This window comes from Mangifera indica, chromosome 13 (assembly GCF_011075055.1).
Source record: "Mangifera indica cultivar Alphonso chromosome 13, CATAS_Mindica_2.1, whole genome shotgun sequence".
In the NCBI taxonomy this organism is placed as follows: Eukaryota; Viridiplantae; Streptophyta; class Magnoliopsida; order Sapindales; family Anacardiaceae; genus Mangifera; species Mangifera indica.
In genome coordinates this window covers 8,373,462-8,394,522 of record NC_058149.1, presented here as the reverse complement: position 1 = coordinate 8,394,522, position 21,061 = coordinate 8,373,462, and the positions used below count along the sequence as shown (strand labels likewise).

At 30.8% G+C, this 21,061-nt stretch overlaps 1 protein-coding gene across 1 annotated transcript; it reads left to right on the top strand.

Moving 5' to 3' along the window:
- The first annotated feature begins 6,953 nt into the window (after window positions 1-6,953).
- On the top strand, window positions 6,954-19,974 carry LOC123194156 (pyrophosphate-energized vacuolar membrane proton pump-like). The gene is made up of 11 exons (XM_044607315.1): window positions 6,954-7,270; window positions 8,730-9,304; window positions 9,436-9,818; window positions 9,933-10,019; window positions 10,099-10,429; window positions 11,088-11,498; window positions 11,606-11,665; window positions 11,768-11,974; window positions 16,497-17,638; window positions 18,081-19,057; window positions 19,572-19,974. The coding sequence occupies exons 1-10, from the start codon at window positions 7,012-7,014 to the stop codon at window positions 19,051-19,053; spliced, it is 4,428 nt and encodes a 1,475-aa protein (XP_044463250.1). The 5' UTR covers window positions 6,954-7,011; the 3' UTR covers window positions 19,054-19,057; window positions 19,572-19,974.
- The last annotated feature ends 1,087 nt before the right edge of the window (window positions 19,975-21,061 follow it).

The following is a 21,061-nucleotide window of genomic DNA, read 5'->3' as shown; positions in this document are numbered from 1 at the left end:
AACGATTCAAAGTGACCAATGATGATTCGGTTGAGTCGATTCAGATGAAGGACGAATTGTTCGACGATTCATCAAATGGGTGTGAATTTATTCCAAAATTGTGTCGAAGAATGTTGAAAAATCGTATCAAAAAGATGAGAAGGTTGAGAACGTCATCACAAGTGGCTAAACAGGGGGAAGAAAAAAAACCCTAGGTTTGGGGGGATAAAGTTACTTTTTAAAATTAGAAAACTTTAAGTAGGGATGAAATTATTAGTTTTTAAAACTTAAAGAAAAAAATATAATGAATATTATATTTTTTTAATATTATTAATAAAATAATAATTTTATCTTTATCTGTAATAAAAAAATTTTAATAGTAGTTGACTCATGGGCGAGTGTTTAAGTTTTTAACTTATTGTAGGTGTACTTTGAGATTAGTGTAAAACTTGGGTGGGAATAGTTGCGTGGCCAATTTTTTTTGTTTTTAATGATGCGGTGATGGCTTTGGTCTCATTTGATTGGTAAGTAATGATGACGATTCCTTTTTTTGTATTAATAATTCAAAAAAAAAAAAAAAAAAAGAGAAAAGGGATAACAAGGGAAGTTTCATCAGCCAAGCCAATCTTGAAAAAGTGTAATGGTATCAAAGGCATGGTAAGATTGGTCCAAAAGATTTCAACATATAAACTTTCTAAAAGGAACCTTCCTGGCATGATTTTTGAGAATATGTAAGTCGAAATTTCCATTTATTTATTTATAAATCTATTATTGTAATATGAAGAAATAGTTTAAGTGATAAAAAAAAAAATTCTATATATAAGAGAGTATAAGTTCGTATAGATTCAAATCTCTTTTAATAATATATCAGGATTGAATTCTTAATTTATTTGGTTTAATGATTATAGGATCTATTACTAGACCCAAGGCTTGTGATCGAGTATTGTTTTATTTTTATTTTAAAACTATTAATTATATAATAATATATTATTATTTTTATATATAATTATATATATTATTTATACACATAATATTACTAATTCAATGATATTGTATTTGTATTTTTTTTACAATTGTATAATTTATTGTTTAAATCCTAACTATATATTACAGAATTTTTTAATAAATGAGAATTTTAAATCCTGTTTTGGAAATTATTCAGTGAAACCATTCCATAACAATTACACATTAGAATTCAGAAATATAAAATAGTAAGCAATTTTAAAAATTTTTAAAAAATAATACTCAATCAGATGATGATATAATATTATTTGTGTATATAATTTTTTCATTTAAAAAAATGGTAAATCTATATCTAACCGACCACATTAGTCCACTTCCAACCATGAAGGCTCATGGCTAGGGGTGGATACCAACTGATTCGCATCTTAATACCTTTTGATTTAAGTTTGATTTAAATAAAAAATTATTTAATTCAAATAAAATATGATTTTGTTTATGTTCAACTTAAATTCATAATTTGAATCGATTATTTGAATTCATGACATAGATTCATAATTCAAGTTTGTAGCTCATTAATACAAAGTTATCGTTTTATCTAAATAATAGATAAGTTCATTGATTTAAGTTATAAATTCAAATTAAATCAAATCATAAATTTAAACCACCAGTTCAAGCTATGAATTCGAATTGAATTAAGTTACAAATTTAAACCACTTATTGGAGTTATAAATTTAAGTTAAACACCTCTTAACTCAAGTATAATTGGGTTTAAAAAACGAATCTAATCTCTCCGCACAAATTCAAGTTAAATCAATTTAAACTAAACCAGCTTTTACGACTAAGCTAAATCGATTCGGAGCTAACCCTTCTCATGACCATTTACAATGATGGGCATCATCTCCTCACTGATCGGAATTTGAAAATTTGGCTATCTGAACAATTCAATTTTGCCGCCACGAACATTACCAGCACACCATCGCCTTCAACTGCCCAGTGCCGCAGTTCAAAGGTGTAGATGCTTAATTCATACGTTTTCTAAAGTGCGCAATTACTGGAGACTTCGATCTTTTCGTTCAGGTCTTTTTAGGTATTTACAATTATATATTAAATGACTTAATTAACCTTCAACCGTTGTAATTTTGTGCTCTCTGTTTGCTGTCAGGCTACCATCGAGTTTGGGTGGACGGTCCTGATTTTTTTGGCCGAATTTCACGGTCACAGCACCCCATGATTAGGTGCATGATGCTTCCCGAAAGTGAAATTCCATCAATTATCCCACTAAAAGTCAAATTTCCTTTTTTGTTTGGGTTTGATTTTCAAAGATTTTTGGCCATTAGTATAGTTAAATTCGAATCAAATTTAAATTTGAGTTTCAAATAACTTGTTATTAAAACGATATTATTTTGATACATATTGATTAAAATAATATCATTTTGTATCAAAATTTTTAGTTTATAAATTTAACAAATAGTTCAAGCTCTAGTTTGAAATTGTAGACTCAAACTTAAGTTTGTTTGAGATTAATTCGTTTCAGACTTATTCAAACTAAACTCAAATTTAGAGTCAAATAAACTCAATTCAAATTTAACCCTAATCATCAGCATTTCTAAAATTGACTGTACAAATTATCTAATTAAAAACTTCATAAACCGGTTTTCAAATCCATTTTAAAAAATAATATAATATAAAATAGAAAAAAAAAACCCAATGAGGTCAAATATAGAAACAATAATATAAAATCATGATATTTAAAGGAAAAAAAATCATAAAATCTATTTGAAATTAGGCATGTCAAATGAGCATATTAGGTAATGTGCGAACTGAATCGATATAAGAATAAATAAAATAAGTTTAGATAAAAAATAATCAAATTATACAGATAATGATTTCTAATCCTTGTATTCAACCATGCAAGTATGAATCAATCAACAAGTTATAGGCTAATATTAATTTTTTACTATTTTTTATATTTATTATTTTAATTTCTCACTACATACCCATTGATTCAATGTGCTCGTAGGTTACCCGTTTCAAAAGGCTTCAAGCTTAATTATTTTTGAAAGATAATTACCAATTATTCTTTTATAATATTATGTACATAATTTTTATGCAAAAAATGACGATATATTATTATATGATTTGATATTATTTTATCTTTAATTTTTAATTGTTCAGTTATATAATGACACGTTTTTATTTTGTATAAAATTATATATAAAAATTGTACACATAACATTATTCTTATATTTTATAATGTAGTTGAAGAAGCAATCTCAAGTAAGTGTTGAATAAAAACTTACCTATCAAATTATATACGTGTTGTATTTGAAAATTTTATTTATTTTAAGCCGAAGAATTATTTTCCCCCTAAGGTTTGGTGCAAAGATAAAAACATACCGTCAAGATTTTAAAAATTCAAATACTCATTAAAAGTTTAGTCTATGTTCACATATCTATGAATTTTTTATTAAGGTTAAAGGTAAAATCATCACTTTATTAATAGTATTAAAATAAATAATTAAAATAAATAAAATTATATCTTATTTTTCCTTATTGATTTGAAAAACTAATAGTTTCCCCTAATATAAAGTTTTGAAAAATTCACTTTTTCTCATAGTTTTTCTTTTTTATACAACAACCAAAATTTGTCCCTGTCGTCAATTGGTCTTCCACCATCTTCTACTCCCATCACCAACCTTTCCACTAGAGCAGTTTTGTCAAACAAAATTCCTCTTCGTTTGACAAAGAGATGAAGGTGATTTGTTGTCTTCGTCTTGTTGATTGAACAAAGATAATTCGTTGTCTTCATCTTTTTTATCAGACGATGATAATTCATCTTCGTCCAGTCAATTTGTGATGGCTTAGATGATGCTCGGTTATCAACAGAAGATCTGTTGCCTGAATCAAAGAAGGAACGATAACAAATCAAAGAATCACGAGATTCGTCAACCTTCCTTCTTTGATTCGTTGCACATTAGCCACCAACGTTGTCTCCAAAGTGATCGGATTTGGAAGATGGTGGAAAAGATTGGCTAGAATGGTGGTGGCTGGAGAAAGGAAATAAGCCCTTAAAGTGAAATATTAACTTTTAAAACTTTAAGTGTGAGTGAAGTTATTAATTTTTAAAACTTGAGAAAAATAAGATAAAATTATATAATTTTTAATATTATTTTTAAAATGATGATTTTACATTTTATTTAACAATAATTTTAATAAAAGTTTAAGAATAAATAAATTTTTAAATTTTTTTAAGAATAAATAAATTTTTAAATTTTTTAAAATTTATAAGTATACATTGTAAATAGACAAAACCTTGAGGTCATTGGCCTTTATTTTATTATTAACTAATAACATTAGGTACATAATTTCAAAAGTTAGGGAATAAAATAAAGGGATTTGTCGTCTTTATATTAAAAAAAGAAAGAAATTCCACGTAAAACAAAAAGAAAGAAAAGCAAGATGAGGATGAAATGAGATATATTCGGCCACAAAATGCGTGTAAGTTACGCCGTTTTGACGGCTCATCCGAATAATTAGCTCGTCAATTAAAAATTGAAGCGCATGGGTGAGCAGATGATAAGGGTTATTTCCTCAAATGACGTCGTTTTCATTCGGCCAGGATTGGCCACGATTTTGTCCACATCAGGAATTTTGTTTGGCAAGATATGCCCAACAAGTGTTTTTAAAAAAAAAATGTGTTAGTTGGATCCCATCTCATTACACGTTTGAAGTTTTATTCACAGGAAATGTTCATTTTGAATTGTGATATTCCACCACCTCTTTTATTATTCCAGCCTAAAATGCTTTGTTTCACCTGTTCACGTATCGAACATTGTAAAGATTTTCATCTGTTCTGTTTTACTCCTCTTATGATATAATTCTCAAATGATAGTTTGAGTGATAAAAAATAAGATTTCATACATAAAAAAAAATGAATTTAAATCTTCAAACTATTAACTTATTATGGGGTCGATCATTAGATCTAAAATTTATCTTATCCAGTGTAGTTTGTTTGATTCTAAAAATAATGATCTTGTTTGGATAGCGTTTTTTCTTACAAAAAAATAAAAAATTATATATTTCTTTAAAATTATTTTTTTAAATATCATTAATCTCCTTAAAATACATTAAAGTACCCCTCATAAAATTACATTAATCTCCCAAAAAAATATTTACGATATTAAAAAATAAAAAAACACCCCTTGTTAGGTGTATTTTCAATGCCTTGTTATAGTAACTATGTCGACAAAATAAGCCCCTTTTCTAACTACTATGAATATGGCCAATGATATTTTCCACTGAAAGTTTGTTGAAATAATAATTTTTTATCTTTTAAAATTTAAAAAACCAATTTTCCATTCTTTTATTAATTTTTTTAACAAAATTTGTTAAATTATTTATAAAATTATTATAAAAACAAAAAAAACACTCAAGTTAAATAACACTACACTCTCAAATTCTATTAACTAATTTTTGTATTATTATTTATATTAATTTCAATTAGAAATAATAAAAAATTTAAATAATAAAAATATAGATAGAAGTGTCAATAATGCATAATCATGTGTTTGGAGGCTAACTATAACTTTTTAAAATATTAAGAGTGTTAATAAAATTTTAAAGGTTTTTTTTATATTTGAAAAATGTTTGTGGTGTTTTTCAATTTTTAAAATTTAAAAAATGATAATTATAGTCCTAAAAAATTGAACAAAATGCAATCAATTAGAGATGTAAATATCACATTACAACTATTAAAACTATATTTATATTTTTAAAATATATGAGATGAATATAATAATTTTCGAAATAAGATACGAAAAATATTCATTTGTTTCTAATAAGTTTTTAAAAATAATGTTTACACCTCTATAATATTATTAATCATTCAGTTTGATAAGAGTGTTATTATAATACTATAAATTTTGGGATATAAAATAAAGTCAATATTTGAAAAATAATATAAATACCTTTTAATTATTTGAACTATCAGTTGATTTTGATTGATGGGTGAAAAATTAACTTTTACAAACTTAGAAGATGGAAACATCAATTCATCCAACTTTACATGGGATATAGACATTTAGCCATATTAATAATTAGGAAAGTGAAATTTTATAGCATTATTTTATTTTATTTTGATTAAAGATGGTATGGACATTTTCCCTTTCAATATTCTCTATTCTTTATTGCTTTTTCCCTTTTTTATTTTTTAAAAAAAGTTTCCAAATTTACAGCCTTGCCCATTTAACCATTTATTAGTATTTTAAATAATATTAATTTATTTCCTCCACTTAAACTTTCATTTTTACCATAAACCTCCGTTATTATTTGAGGGTCTTTATAAAACTTGATTAATATATAATTAAATTTAATATATCCATCTCATTATTTATTTAATACTAAAATATATTACAAATTATTATTTACCACATTCATCAATAATATCAATTTGTTTTTAATTTAAAATTATTTAATTATATAATAATATATATATCTAATTATATGTGATATTTTAGACAAATTTTATATTAATAAAGTATAAAAAAAATATTAAGTTTATCTATATTTTGTCTGTATATCATATATCAGTTAAAGATAAAAATATTTGACTAATTAAATAGTTTATAAACTTCTTATTCCATACAACGGGACCTAGGGAGTGTTAAGTTATATACTAAAAATTATAGTATTATTTATAAATATTAACACATATATGTAATATTTTTAATTTCTCGAAAAGATATATATATATATATATATATAAAATAAAGTTTGTAGATTTAAATTGTATTTACTATAAAAACTTAATTCAAGGTTATGAAGATTAAGGTAAATAACTGAAACGGATAAGAGTAAAACTTAATTTGGCAGATGACTATTTTCTAAGTTTTACTTTTGACTAATTTTAGATTACCATAAAAATAAAAAATTTTAATTCTTTTTTTTTTTTTATAAATAAATATTGTTATGAGCTTACTGCTACTGCTTGTCTATATATAACAGCACTGCCTTCTTCACATAACTGTCTTACGTCTCTTCATCCATTCAGTTTACTTCCAAATTCTGTGAATGGGAGCCACTATTCTGCCAGATCTCGGAGCCGAGATTCTGATTCCGCTTTGTGCGGTTGTTGGAATCGGCTTCTCTTTGCTTCAGTGGTTGCTTGTTTCAAAAGTCCAGTTGTCTCCTTCACGATCATCGGCTAACAGTGGAGCTGCAGCCGCTGACAAAAACGGTTACTCTGACTATCTCATCGAAGAAGAAGAAGGCATTAATGGCCATAACGTCGTCCTTAAATGTGCCGAAATTCAAAGCGCCATTTCCGAAGGTACACCGTTTTCCTTAAGTTTTTGTTTTTACGTTTAAAACTTTAACACTGAACTAATTTTACGTGAATTAGCCCTAGATCTTTTGGTTTCTATAATTTAGAAAAAAAAAAAAATTCTAAGTTGAATTGGTGTCAAAGTTCGCAAGAAGAAGAGTAACGAGTCTTTGAAGATGAACTATGTTAATATTTTATTAATTTTGATCGGTAGATATAATTTTTTAGGCGAACTGGTAATTTAGAGCATGTGCAAGGTGGCTTCATCATTATTATAAATTTTGTGTGAATGTTTTTGAAAACATTCTGGTGGCTGATCCTGAAATCTGGGACCACAAGTTTTATTAATATATTTTGTAATCAACATTGATATTATTTGATGTAAAGTTGAAGGTATTGTTGATAATTAGTACTTATATTATATAAATTTTGTTTGGACCACTATGGTATGTGAAATCTGGCACATTGGTGTGTAGAATAATGATACTAGAAGGAACTTTTGATTATTGTCTGGTTTGATCTTTTAATGTGATGGTTGTTTTTTGGCTTCATTGTAATAATACTGGATCTGGTAACTGATGTTATTTTATTGAGGGGATATAATCGAAAATTTCAAAACTTAATGGATCAAAGCCCTTTATTTTGTTGCTCGCCAGTGATCTTTTTTCTCTGTTAACTAACTTCTTCAACATTGCTTTTGGTCTGAAATTAAAAAATTAGATGTGAGGATGTTACCGAAGACTAGACTTTATGATAGTTTCATCAAAAGCAGAAAAATGAATGATATAACAAGGACCATTTCAAGATCCTGCTTTTCAAGAATGGTGATATATATTTACCCATTACATGAACAATTTGTTCCGAGGCCACATGTGCAACATAGATTGCCTTGAAGAACTTGGAGTTTGCAAGACGTGAGTTGCATGAAAGAAATTTTTAGATCAAATTATTGAATTTACAAATTAAATAAATCCAATTTCTATTTCATTTTAGACCAAGAACATCTTCTACTTGCTAATTATTAATTTTGGTTAATTTTTACAGTTTTTTTCCTTTGTGCCCATATTACTCTGCTTTAGATTTCACATTCATGTTGAATAATATACTTTACAATATCATATAAGTACATATTTTTTTATATATGGTTTGTATTCTAAATAAAAATAGTCCAATGTTACCAGCAAAAATTATTGAAAGAGTTATGTAGTATAATACATGAAATTCAAAAAAGTTTGTATTTATTTTGGTGTCAGTTGTGATGTAATTAGTAGAAGCACAATATAATATGCAATGCATATGGAAATAATTTTATGTACAGATATAATCATTCTAATGAGGGTTATTGATTTTTTTTTTTGTTGCATTATGTCATTTATCATTTTCTTTCTTGCACTTTACACAAATAATCTTGTACAAGTTGAAAGACCTTTCAAATTACTAACCTGCTGTTGTATTAATGTTACAGGGGCAACTTCATTCCTTTTCACTGAATATCAGTATGTTGGTGTTTTCATGGTTGTGTTTGCAATCTTGATTTTTGTTTTCCTGGGCTCCGTTGAGGGTTTTAGCATGAAGGGCCAGCCTTGCACATATGACTCATCCAAGATGTGTAAGCCTGCTCTTGCCACTGCTGCCTTCAGCACTATATCTTTCTTGCTAGGCGCTGTAACTTCAGTGATTTCTGGTTTCCTTGGGATGAAAATTGCTACCTATGCAAATGCAAGAACCACCTTGGAGGCAAGGAAGGGAGTTGGGAAGGCTTTTATCACTGCATTTAGATCTGGTGCTGTTATGGGTTTTCTCCTTGCTGCAAATGGTCTTTTGGTCCTTTTCATTGCCATTAACCTATTCAAGCAATATTATGGTGATGACTGGGCTGGTCTTTTTGAGGCTATAACTGGTTATGGCCTTGGAGGCTCTTCCATGGCTCTCTTTGGTAGAGTTGGTGGAGGTATCTACACTAAAGCTGCTGATGTTGGTGCTGATCTTGTTGGCAAGGTTGAGAGGAACATTCCAGAGGATGATCCGAGAAATCCGGCTGTAAGGAGCACCACTCTTTTAAAATACTATTTTGTGTCATACAATGTTAAAGATATTATATTATGTCATATGATGGGGTGGTTTTCTTCCTAGACTTTCGTTGATCTATATTTCATATTTGTATTTTTCAGGTGATTGCAGACAATGTTGGTGATAATGTTGGGGACATAGCTGGTATGGGATCCGATCTTTTTGGCTCATATGCAGAGTCATCTTGTGCTGCCCTAGTGGTTGCATCAATATCTTCCTTTGGAATCAATCATGAGTTAACAGCAATGTTGTTTCCTCTCATTGTTAGCTCAGTGGGTATCATTGTTTGTTTACTCACCACCTTATTTGCTACCACTAGTGCCTTTGAGATCAGGACTGTAAAAGAAATTGAGCCGGCCTTGAAGAGGCAACTCATCATCTCCACTGTTTTAATGACTATTGGAATTGCAATTGTTTGTTGGATAGCTGTTCCTTCTTCCTTCACAATCTTCAATTTTGGAACCCAGAAAGTTGTTAAAAACTGGTAACTTTACCTTGCTTGTTCTCTCTGTCGAGAATGGAGAGATATATACCTGTCATCGGTAGGAATGTAACAAACTTCTGATTTGGTGATTGTAAAGCAAAATTGTTGTTGCAGGCAACTGTTTTTGTGTGTTGCTGTTGGTCTCTGGGCTGGGCTTGTTATTGGATTTGTAACTGAGTACTATACAAGCAATGCATACAGGTAAAATGTTTTTATTACAGTTAATTTTCTTCATTATTATATCTTAATATCCATTCATTAACTATGGTCTATGTTGCAGCCCTGTGCAAGATGTTGCCGATTCCTGCCGAACTGGAGCTGCTACTAATGTTATTTTTGGCCTTGCATTGGGCTACAAATCTTGTATTATTCCTATCTTTGCTATTGCAATCAGCATTTTTGTTAGCTTCAGTTTTGCTGCGATGTATGGTATTGCTGTTGCTGCCCTTGGAATGCTGAGCACTATAGCTACTGGATTGGCTATTGATGCATATGGTCCTATCAGTGACAACGCTGGAGGCATTGCTGAGATGGCAGGCATGAGTCACAGAATCCGAGACAGAACAGATGCTCTTGATGCTGCAGGAAACACCACTGCTGCTATTGGGAAGGTTTAAAAATTTCTTTTATTTAAGCATATTATCAATTGAATTTTGATATATGGCAGTTGTTTTCCCATAACTTACCATATTAAAAAACGGAATGATTTTATTAATTGAACCAAACTAGATATACCTGCCTCCTAGAAAATTGTCTGGATTACTGATCTCAAAATGGGTATAAATTAATGTTGTGTGATATTTATTTTTCTTATCAGTTTGTTTTCCCCCAAGCTTACCATATTGAAAGTTGGGACAATTTTCCAATTGAAACAAACTAGATTTGCCTCCGTTCAAGGATATTCTTTTGATTACTGATCTTAAATATGAGTATAATTTAATATTCTCTGCCTTTTCTTTTTATTCAACATAGGCTTTAGAATTTAAAAAAAAGATCCCTTGTGTTTTCTATTCAAGTTTTTCCTTGACAGACATGATTTCTTTTCCCTGTAAAGCCCAAAGGAATCTGTAAAGTGAACTTTTCTATAGATCTGTGGCTAGTAACAAGAAATTGTTGCAGCAATGAACACTAGATCATATATTCAAGTTCAAGTCCAAAAAGAAAAACTAAAACACATGTACACACAGCCCTTAACACGGAATTGTTGTATTGACAAATAATAGATCTTTATCCCAGTGATTTAAGAGATGTTTTTATGTTTGTGTCCAGGGGTTTGCTATTGGTTCTGCAGCTCTTGTGTCTCTAGCGCTCTTTGGTGCCTTTGTGAGCCGTGCATCTATTTCAACAGTTGATGTTTTGACTCCAAAAGTGTTCATTGGTTTGCTTGTTGGTGCTATGCTTCCTTACTGGTTCTCTGCCATGACAATGAAGAGTGTGGGAAGTGCAGCTCTAAAAATGGTTGAGGAAGTGCGCAGGCAATTCAATACCATCCCTGGTCTCATGGAGGGCACTACCAAACCCGATTATGCCACCTGTGTTAAGATTTCCACTGATGCATCCATCAAAGCGATGATCCCACCTGGTGCCCTTGTCATGCTCACACCCCTCATTGTTGGGATCTTCTTTGGTGTTGAAACTCTTTCTGGTGTCCTTGCTGGTTCTCTTGTTTCAGGTGTTCAGGTAAATGCTAAACTAGTAACAAGATAGACTCTATATTAGTTGACAAGAATTGTTTGTGCTTTTTTTACTCTATTTATGTCTTTAATTCTCTGTTAATACCTCTACAGATTGCTATCTCTGCATCCAACACGGGTGGTGCTTGGGATAATGCAAAGAAATACATTGAGGTGTAAATATGACTGTACTTTTATGAATGCTTCTGTGATTGGTGCTTCAAAGTCTCATTTTGCATTTAGGCTTATGCTAAAAATTATATTGTGTGATGACAGGCTGGTGCTTCAGAGCATGCTAAAACTCTTGGTCCTAAAGGATCAGACCCACACAAGGCAGCCGTTATCGGAGACACAATTGGAGATCCTTTGAAGGACACATCTGGACCGTCTCTTAACATCTTAATCAAGCTAATGGCTGTTGAATCACTTGTTTTTGCTCCATTCTTTGCCACACACGGTGGCCTGCTCTTCAAGCTGTGGAACTAGAAAGCGTGACAAACAGCCGGAGATAGCCTACCCCTTGTTTCTGTCAGATATTTTTCTTTGTAGTCTCCTTTCATTGTATATTAGTTTGTGGTTTATGTTGACCCTTGGAATTGTATCTCTTAAGGTTGAACCGGCCAAGAAAATTTTCAGATCAAGGGGTTGACATCGATGATAAAAATGGTCCTAATGAAGAGTTGGAACTGCGATGTTAAGTATTTTCAGTAGGAACAACAGTTTATTTTCCACCTTCACTAATTTCCTTTGCTTCTGTGATTCTCTTTGCGTGAAACTTGTAAACTGAACGCAAATTTTTGTTCTAGCCCTTTTAACCATATTTGTTTGCAAGTCTTTCAGGCTTTGGATTCAGAGCTTGATGGGTTTTGTTTCGTAACTCTCAGAATCTTACGATACGATACAAATAGATAACAATATATATAAAAGATATATCAAATTAATATGATATAATAAACATATCATATGATACGATATATATTATCAATATAGATCGATATACTTTCTTGAAAAAATGATTATATAATAGTGGAGTATAGGAGAAACTTTAAATATTTAAGAGTGTTTGTAATATTTTTTAAAATAATGATGTGTTAATTATATTTTTTTATTATTTTATTTTTTAAAAACTATCTCATACGACATGATACTCAATATATAATACAAAAAATTAAGTTTTTGATACATAATATGATATACGATTCGATTATCATGTTTTGTGTTGATGCGGATACATGACCTTTTTTTTTTTTCCAATTTTTGGGACTTATCGTAAACTGCCTGTTTTCTCCATTGAACTGAAAGACTTGATGGTTTGCTGTCGGAAAAAAAATTGCAAGACTGTTGGTGGTTGAAAGTAAAGCATCAGTGAAGAAAAAACCAGGAAGACACCTGTATATGATCGGAAAAAGAGAGAACAATCGGGGGAAAAAAAAATAAAAGAGAACAGTCAAGGAGTAAACAGTGACCAGAAAAAGAGGATAACAATATCGGAAAAAGAGAATTAGTGATATCAACCCATGAAGGCATACGTGAAGAGGATGTTGCAAACAAACTAAAAAAAAACTGATTGGGAAGATAATCCTCCTTTGTTTTGGCTGAAATTGGAAGTTCTTAAAAGTGATAGTGGTTGCTGTAATAGAAAATTATTAAAACCCTAGTTTTAAGGGTGAAAATAGCTATATTAACACTATTAAGGGGCAAAATGATATAAAATCTGATACCATGAAAAGAATTGAATAAAATATCTTTGTGTATATTTTGTGTATTGGTTTATACGTGAGTCTTACTTCTATACTAAGAAATAATTCTAAGGAAAGTTAATAAATAGAAAAACAATATAGTACATTCGAAATATATTTTAGGCCAAAGAACCTATTCCCACCCAAAGATTTAATATTTTCTCAAGTTTCTATTTATTAATTTTGAAAATCTTAAATATCTATCAATCTATTAATTTTTAAGGTTAGTGTTATAGATAAAATTGTTATTAATAAAAATATTTAAAAATTTAAAAATTTAATCACATTTCCTTCTTTATTTTTAAAAACTAATAATTTCCTTCCAACCTCACTGAAGTTGAAAAAATCACTATTTTCCCCCTAAGGTTTCGATAACAACTCTCCAATAATGATCTCTTCTTTGACCATCAGTGTTTTCTCTTTTCCCCTCGATCTCTCTTGGTTGTCTTTGTCTCGTCATCTTCATCTGAAAGACAAGACGACAAATTATTTTCGTTCAAGACAAAGACAATAGGGAGACTATGACTAGGATGGGGAGAGATTGAGATGAAGAGAGACGCTAGGAGGGAGAGAAAACGCCGATGGCTAGAGAAGAGATCATCACTAGAGAGTTGCTATCGAAACCCTAGGGGGAAATTGTGATTTTTCAAATCAAAATGTGATCAAATTTTTAGTTTTTTAAAAATAATTTTACTAAATAACGATTTTACCTCTAGCATTTACCTTTGTCGGAATATATTGGGTCTATAAGTGTGAAGATTGAAACTCATATTACATAAAACCAATCGGCTTGTGTTAAAGTCAAATCTATTATACTTGTATATCACTCACTTATATTTTATTTATTAGATATGAGATTTTAATCTTCAATACCCTTTATTAAGTGTAACCACTATAAACTGTTAGACTAGACTCGTCATTTGAACTGATGTGTTGTCACTTGTATTCATAAACACTTTAAGTTGTTAGACTCGCTATTTGACTTGTACTCTGAAATCATATCGAAATATTTTATATTGTATTTATTAGACATGAGATTTTAGTCTTCAACACCTTCCCTTAAGTGCAACCATCATAGACTATTAGACTCGTCATTTGAACTGATGTGTTATCACTTATATCCATAAATACTTTAAGTTATTGGACTTGTTGTTTGGCTTGTACTCTTATATCATATTGAAATATTTATGTACTTTATAAGTGTGAAGATCGAAACTTATATTATACAAAACTAATTGACTTATGTTAAAGTTTGATCTTTTACGCTTATATATTACTCACTTATGTTGTATTTATTAGATGTGAGAGTTTAGTCTCCAACAATTTTAAAAATTAATATATAGATGAGTGTTTGAGTTTTATAAAATTAATAAGTATAAACTTAAGAAAACACTAATCTTTGTGTGGCAATAAGTCCTGAGGCATATATTTTAATAGCTTATTAAAAAAGGAACCTGCTGAGAAATAGCTTGAGCCTTAATTAACAACCAAGGTTTTCTTATAAACTGATAGGAGTAGAAATTAAAAATGAAATTAATGGTGTAACATTATACCAATAAAAACTCCATAATTTTTTATATGCAAGAAAGAATTCACGGCTTGTTGGTTTAGTATTTGTGCACGTGAGACTAGAGTTAGCAAGTTTTAATATGACTGGTTAACTTGACATAATATAATAAAAAAAATGAATTAGGGTTGAGATTTTTTGATACAAAATTTAGTTCAGACAAATTTGATTCGGGTAAAGATTGACACACAAGTAATCCGATACATTTGAACTGGTACAAATCTTTAAAAATATTTTAAAATATTTATAGTTTAAAATGATAATTATACTCCCAAAAAATTAAACAGAATACAACAAATTATAAGTTTAAATGTCATATTATAATTATTGAGATTATATAATGGTTTTAAAATATATGATGGCTTGAAAAGATTTCAAAAATTATTTTGTAAGTTTTTAAACCCTTTTAACAGTTAAATTGTCATGTTTAAGACGTTTGGGTGTTATACAAATTTTTTTTTTTAAATTAATGGATGGTAAAATTACTATTTAACCCTTATGTTATTAGTTTTTTTATTTGAACAAAATTTGATTTTGAGTGAGAGAATGTTATTTATCCCAATTAAGGTAAAGACATGTTTCTAGACCAAACTTTGGGTGAAAAAAAATTATTTACTCTTTTTAAAAAATTTATTTTATTTTTTTGGTAGTGCGATTGAAACCGTGTTACTAAGATTACTAGTGTATTTAAAAGTGTCAATATGTCAATTTTTTAGATCATTTGTAAGCAAGACAAAATATTATGTTATTTGTATTGTTAATTATAGATTGAAGATAATTTAATAAAAAAAATTAAAATGCTAAAAACACTCACACAAGTGGAAATATTAAACAATTTTAACTTATTTTTGGATTGTATTATATTAATTCGAATATAGTTAATGTTAAGTTAAGGTTGAAAAATTTCAATAAGATTTTATTTTGGATTTGGCTAAGACTGAAAATCTTTAATAAAACATTTGAATTCACACAATACGAATATAATTTGATAATACAAACTGTCAGATCTACGTGAGACCAATCACTTTAATTAGCTCAATTCAAATCCATGAAAATAAAATTGTTTATAAACCATAAGGGATGTTACACTTTTAAATAATAATAGATTGAAAACTTTTACAAAAATCTTTTATATATAGAGCAATGGACAGATTTGATTGTTACATTATTACTAATTTAAGTTAATTAATTTGTATCTATTAATTAAAAAAATATTTGTTTATAAAATATAGATAACTCTAGCTACAAAGTGTTATCTTGTCACGTTTTTTTGATCTGGATAATAAAAAGTTGTTTTTCATCAAAAAAAATTATCGAACGATCTTTATCAGAGAAAAACAATAACTAGATTTTTTAAACTACTGGAGATAAAACCTACAAATGAGATAAAAAAATTTTAAATTTTAATTATGAGAGAAAATTATTAGTTTTTTAAATTAAAAAAATAATATAAATTTTAATAATTTTAAAGTTTAATAATATAATAATGATTAAAAATTTTAATAAAAATTATGAGTGGGTATTTAAATTTTTAAAATCCGAGAATATATTTTCGAGATTCCACGTTTGTCCTTTTAAGAATTAATTAATAAACTCTCTCTAGTTTTGGTCAGAAATCACATGCGTATGAGTGTGATTTAGTTTTTAGGAAAAAGAAAATAATTAATTAATTGTCCCTTTCAACCTTGTAAAAATATAAATACCAAACAATCTCGATTCTACTACAAACAATCTCGATTCTTCACCCACCACAATGATTTCTTTATACCCCCACCACCACAACTGCCTTTCCAAACCCTTTCTTCATTCTCTCTTTTCGCTTCCGCCGCTCCGATCCCTATCTTTACACCCCGCCACCTCACTCTCTACACCCCTCCGCTTTCAATCCTTCTCCCTCTCCCTCTCCGCCGCCGCCACTCCCCAGCATGAACCCACTAACCCCACACAATTACCCTCCTCTGATTACTGTCTCAAAATCGCCATCATTGGCTTCGGCAACTTCGGTCAATTCCTCGCCAAAACCCTCGTCTCTCAAGGCCACACCGTCCTCGCCCATTCCCGATCCAACCATTCTAACACTGCCAAGAAACTCGGAGTCTTTTTCTTTCAGGATCCACATGACCTCTGTGAAGAACACCCAGAAGTTATTTTACTCTGCACTTCGATAATTTCCACGGAACAAGTTCTTTATTCCTTACCACTGCAACGTTTAAAGCGAAACACATTGTTTGTGGACGTTCTTTCCGTCAAAGAGTTTCCTAAGAATCTTTTACTCGATGTTTTGCCTCCTGATTTTGACATACTCTGTACTCATCCCATGTTTGGTCCTCAAAGTGCTAAAAGAAGCTGGAAAGGTCTCAACTTTGTGTACGATAAGGTGAGGATTGGAGAGGAAGAGTCGAGGGTGTCACGCTGTGACAAGTTTTTAGATGTGTTCGCGAGAGAAGGGTGTGTAATGGTGGAGATGAGTTGTTCAGAGCATGATCTTTTTGCAGCTGGGTCACAGTTTATGACCCATACAGTGGGGCGAGTGTTGGGGATGTTGGAATTGGAGTCTACGCCGATTAATACGAAGGGTTATGAGGCATTGTTGGATTTGGTGGAGAATACGTTTGAGGATAGTTTTGATTTGTACTATGGTTTGTTTATGTATAACAAAAGTGCGCTTGAGAATTTGGAGCGGCTTGATTTGGGATTTGAAGCGTTGAAGAAGCAGTTGTTTGGCAGTTTGCATGATGTTGTGAGGAAGCAATTGTTTGATAATGGAAAGAGAAAGCTTGAGATTTTGCAAGAGAGTTCGGGAAATGGGAAAGCATTGGGAGTTGATAAAGCTCATGTGAGGTAAGATAGTTTTATTATTTTGATTTTGTTGTTTTCTTGTTGGTTTGATTCTTGAATGATTCTAAATTTAGCTTTAATAAATTTATACATTTTTTTAATTATGTGTAAGATATTTTCATGTATACTGGGATTCCTGGTTTCTGATATTGGTAAGATTTGCGGTATATGTTTTAAGTATTCATACCCGAACACTAGGCAAGATCATGGATTAACTTGTTAGAAAGACAGGAGGTGAGTTGGAGTTTTTAATGCACTCTAGCATGTTAAAGATAAGCTGAATTGTATATTTTCACTGACCTTAGTTTCATTTGAGGGGTAATTTTTGCATGCATTACAGATTAACAAGACTAACAAACATGGAGTTGATCTGGGTTGAAGAGTTTAATTTAGATAATGCTTTTTTCTGACTGATATATGTATTACCTTCCTTTGGCTTCTGAAGGTCAGAAGGAGCTCTTCAATCACATGGATACAAAACACAGACTCTTGACGGTACAAATGACTGCACAAAGCTAAAGATAGCTATTGTTGGCTTTGGAAACTTCGGTCAGTTCCTTGCTAAAGCAATGATACGTCAGGGTCACACAGTTCTGGCCTACTCTCGAACAGATTACTCTGATGTGGCTCGAGGAATGGGAGTTTCTTACTTCTCTGATGCAGATGATCTTTGTGAAGAGCATCCAGAAGTAATTCTTTTTTGTACATCAATTCTGTCAACAGAAAAAGTTCTAAGGTCACTGCCACTTCAGAGATTGAAGAGAAGTACTCTGTTTGTTGATGTACTCTCTGTAAAAGAATTCCCAAGGAATTTGTTTTTAAAATATTTGCCATCATATTTTGATATTCTTTGCACACATCCTATGTTTGGTCCTGAGAGTGGAAAGAATGGGTGGAATGGTCTTGCATTTGTTTTTGATAGGGTCAGGGTTGGAATTGATGAAGCAAGAGTATCAAGATGTGATGCATTTCTTGATATATTTGTACAAGAAGGATGCCGAATGGTGGAGATGTCTTGTACAGAACATGATTGGCATGCGGCAGGATCGCAATTCATCACACACACAGTTGGAAGGATTTTGGAGAAGTTGGGGTTAGAGTCTACACCAATCAACACTAAAGGCTATGAGACTTTGTTGAAATTGGTGGAGAATACAGCTGGGGATAGCTTCGATCTTTATTATGGTTTGTTCATGTACAATGTAAATGCAATGGAGCAGCTAGAGAGGTTGGATTTGTCTTTTGAATCATTGAAGAAGCAGCTTCTTGGTAGAGTGCATAGGGTTCTTCGGAAGCAACTTTTTGAGAATGCGGAGACGTTACCTGATATGAGGGAGAAGCCGACTGCGCCTAAGCTTTCTCAAAATGGTACTGCAGATGAATGTTCCTTGGAGACTGTTAATGCACAAAATGATTAAGCTGGTAAGCAGTATTTGTATTTGTTTTAATTAATCAAGCACTCCACTTATTTATTAATTTTCATGGTATGTTTGTTGTATGGATGGAACTTTGTTAGATGTAACTTTCTTATGCACATAAATCAACTTGGTGAAATTTATTTTACTTCAAGCATACCTTCATTATTAATAACATCTCGGAGTCTTTTAACTAGTACTAAAATTGTTGTTTTTGGTTGTGATTTCGTCTTGTTTTATTCTGTATTTGAGCTTGGTTAGTTAATTGTTTGCTGGGTAAGCTGAGCTGCTGGGTGCTATCTACTTGGGTCTATCTGGACTTTTCTATCATGTAGCTTGGTCTCTTATGGGGATGTGTAGTTGCATATGGGTTCAATAATGTCTTACTGGTCTTTTTTCTGTTATACTCATTAACACTCTGGTATTAATCGTTTGCTAATTATTTTGTATTATTTCCCTATGAGTTTCTTAGTATTGTACTAACTCGGTAAGTTCACTTTGAATGGACCCACGGTGAAAAGGACGCTACTGCAAGTTTGCTAATCCATGCACTGCACTAACTTCTGAGATGCTCAAGGATGGTAATTGAGGCACAATCAGCAGTGGATACAGTTTCGTTTTGAAGGGATTTGATTCAAGTTGAATATTTTCCAAAGAAAAGATGAAGGCTGGAGAAGAGAGTGGCTTCAAATTGTTTGAGAAAAGGCACAATGGTCTGATTTCTTACAAGGTATTTGTACAAAATGACAAATGGTACTTGGTATATTTAGAAGCTTTGTTCAGTTTACTACGTGGGAGAAACATCTGATTTTTCTCCTTTTCTGCTTCTGAGGAGTTTCAGTTGTTTTGCTTCTGACAATCAATAAGTTAGGTGTTTGTTGTATTTCTTATTCTAGTAGCAATCAGAGCTTCCTTTGATGTTTATTTTTTCTTGTATTTGAGCATATTTTTTTCGGTCATTCCTTCTCTGTTTTATGTTAGAAAACATCTAATTAGCTAGGCACGTCAGCGTTAAAAATTTGGGCAGCTTGTATCAGAAAATAAAAAAGTCCATTAATAAATTTCAGGGAAAAATTATTTCATTACTTAATAATATATCAGTATTATACGGGCTTTGTGACTGTTCTCTTGTCTTAATTATTATTTTGCAATGCTACTGGTTAGCGTGTAGTATTTAATGATAATGGTTATCTCATATTTATGCGAAAGTTCCCATTTTTGTTGAAAGATTTTCAAAGACTTGTGAAGTCCACGGGCAGAGGCTATTCTTCTTAATGCCAACAAATTTCTGATTTTGCTTGGATTATGAGTTGACATTATGATGTGATCAGCTGTTGAAAACTACAAAAACTTATTTCCATGACAAGAACTGTCGTCTGCGACTGTTCTGCCTTACTACCTTTACGACCCAATGTAACTTACTCTGTCCATTCACAGCATTTGTAGTGTGACAAAGTAGTGAGGTTCAATCCATTTAAGCCTTCATGGTAGACATTTGTTGCCTAAGATTTCTGAGCTAAACATTTGCTGTTCTCATAATTTTAGTTTTCATAGCTAGTGATAGAAACTTGAGGTATAAGATTTCATTGGCATGTATAATGTATGGGTAAAATTAATATCTGTTGTATGTCTTTATTAAGGATCAATAACTATCATGAAACAAATTCAGTTAAAAGTTTGATGAAGGAAGAACCCCAATTCGTTTTTTTATGCTTTGTTAAATCTCAGAAACAGTTAGTCAAAATGTCGCCAGTTTTGTAGTTTTTCCAATGTCTTGTTTCTTGATCTCCAGTTGATTGAACAAATATTTAGAACTTTGAAGCATACAAAAGGGAAAACTGATATTTTGTCCCGGAAATCAGATGTGTTATTCTCTTATAATACCAAATATATATATATAACAAGGGTGTTTTTCTTTCCCCCCTCAATAGATACAGTGCATGCGGTTTGCTTTCAAATTAACAAGTACAGTCCAATATGCAGAATAATTTTGGCTCGGAGATGAACTTGC

What these genes read in the sequence shown, in the direction of transcription:
- LOC123194156 (XM_044607315.1), top strand. Translation starts at nt 7,012, where the DNA reads ATGGGAGCCACTATTCTGCCAGATCTCGGAGCCGAGATTCTGATTCCG. An exon ending in TCAAAGCGCCATTTCCGAAG is followed by an intron (nt 7,271 to 8,729) that starts GTACACCGTTTT and finishes TTAATGTTACAG; the next exon opens with GGGCAACTTCATTCCTTTTC. An exon ending in CTCTTGTTTCAGGTGTTCAG is followed by an intron (nt 11,499 to 11,605) that starts GTAAATGCTAAA and finishes ATACCTCTACAG; the next exon opens with ATTGCTATCTCTGCATCCAA.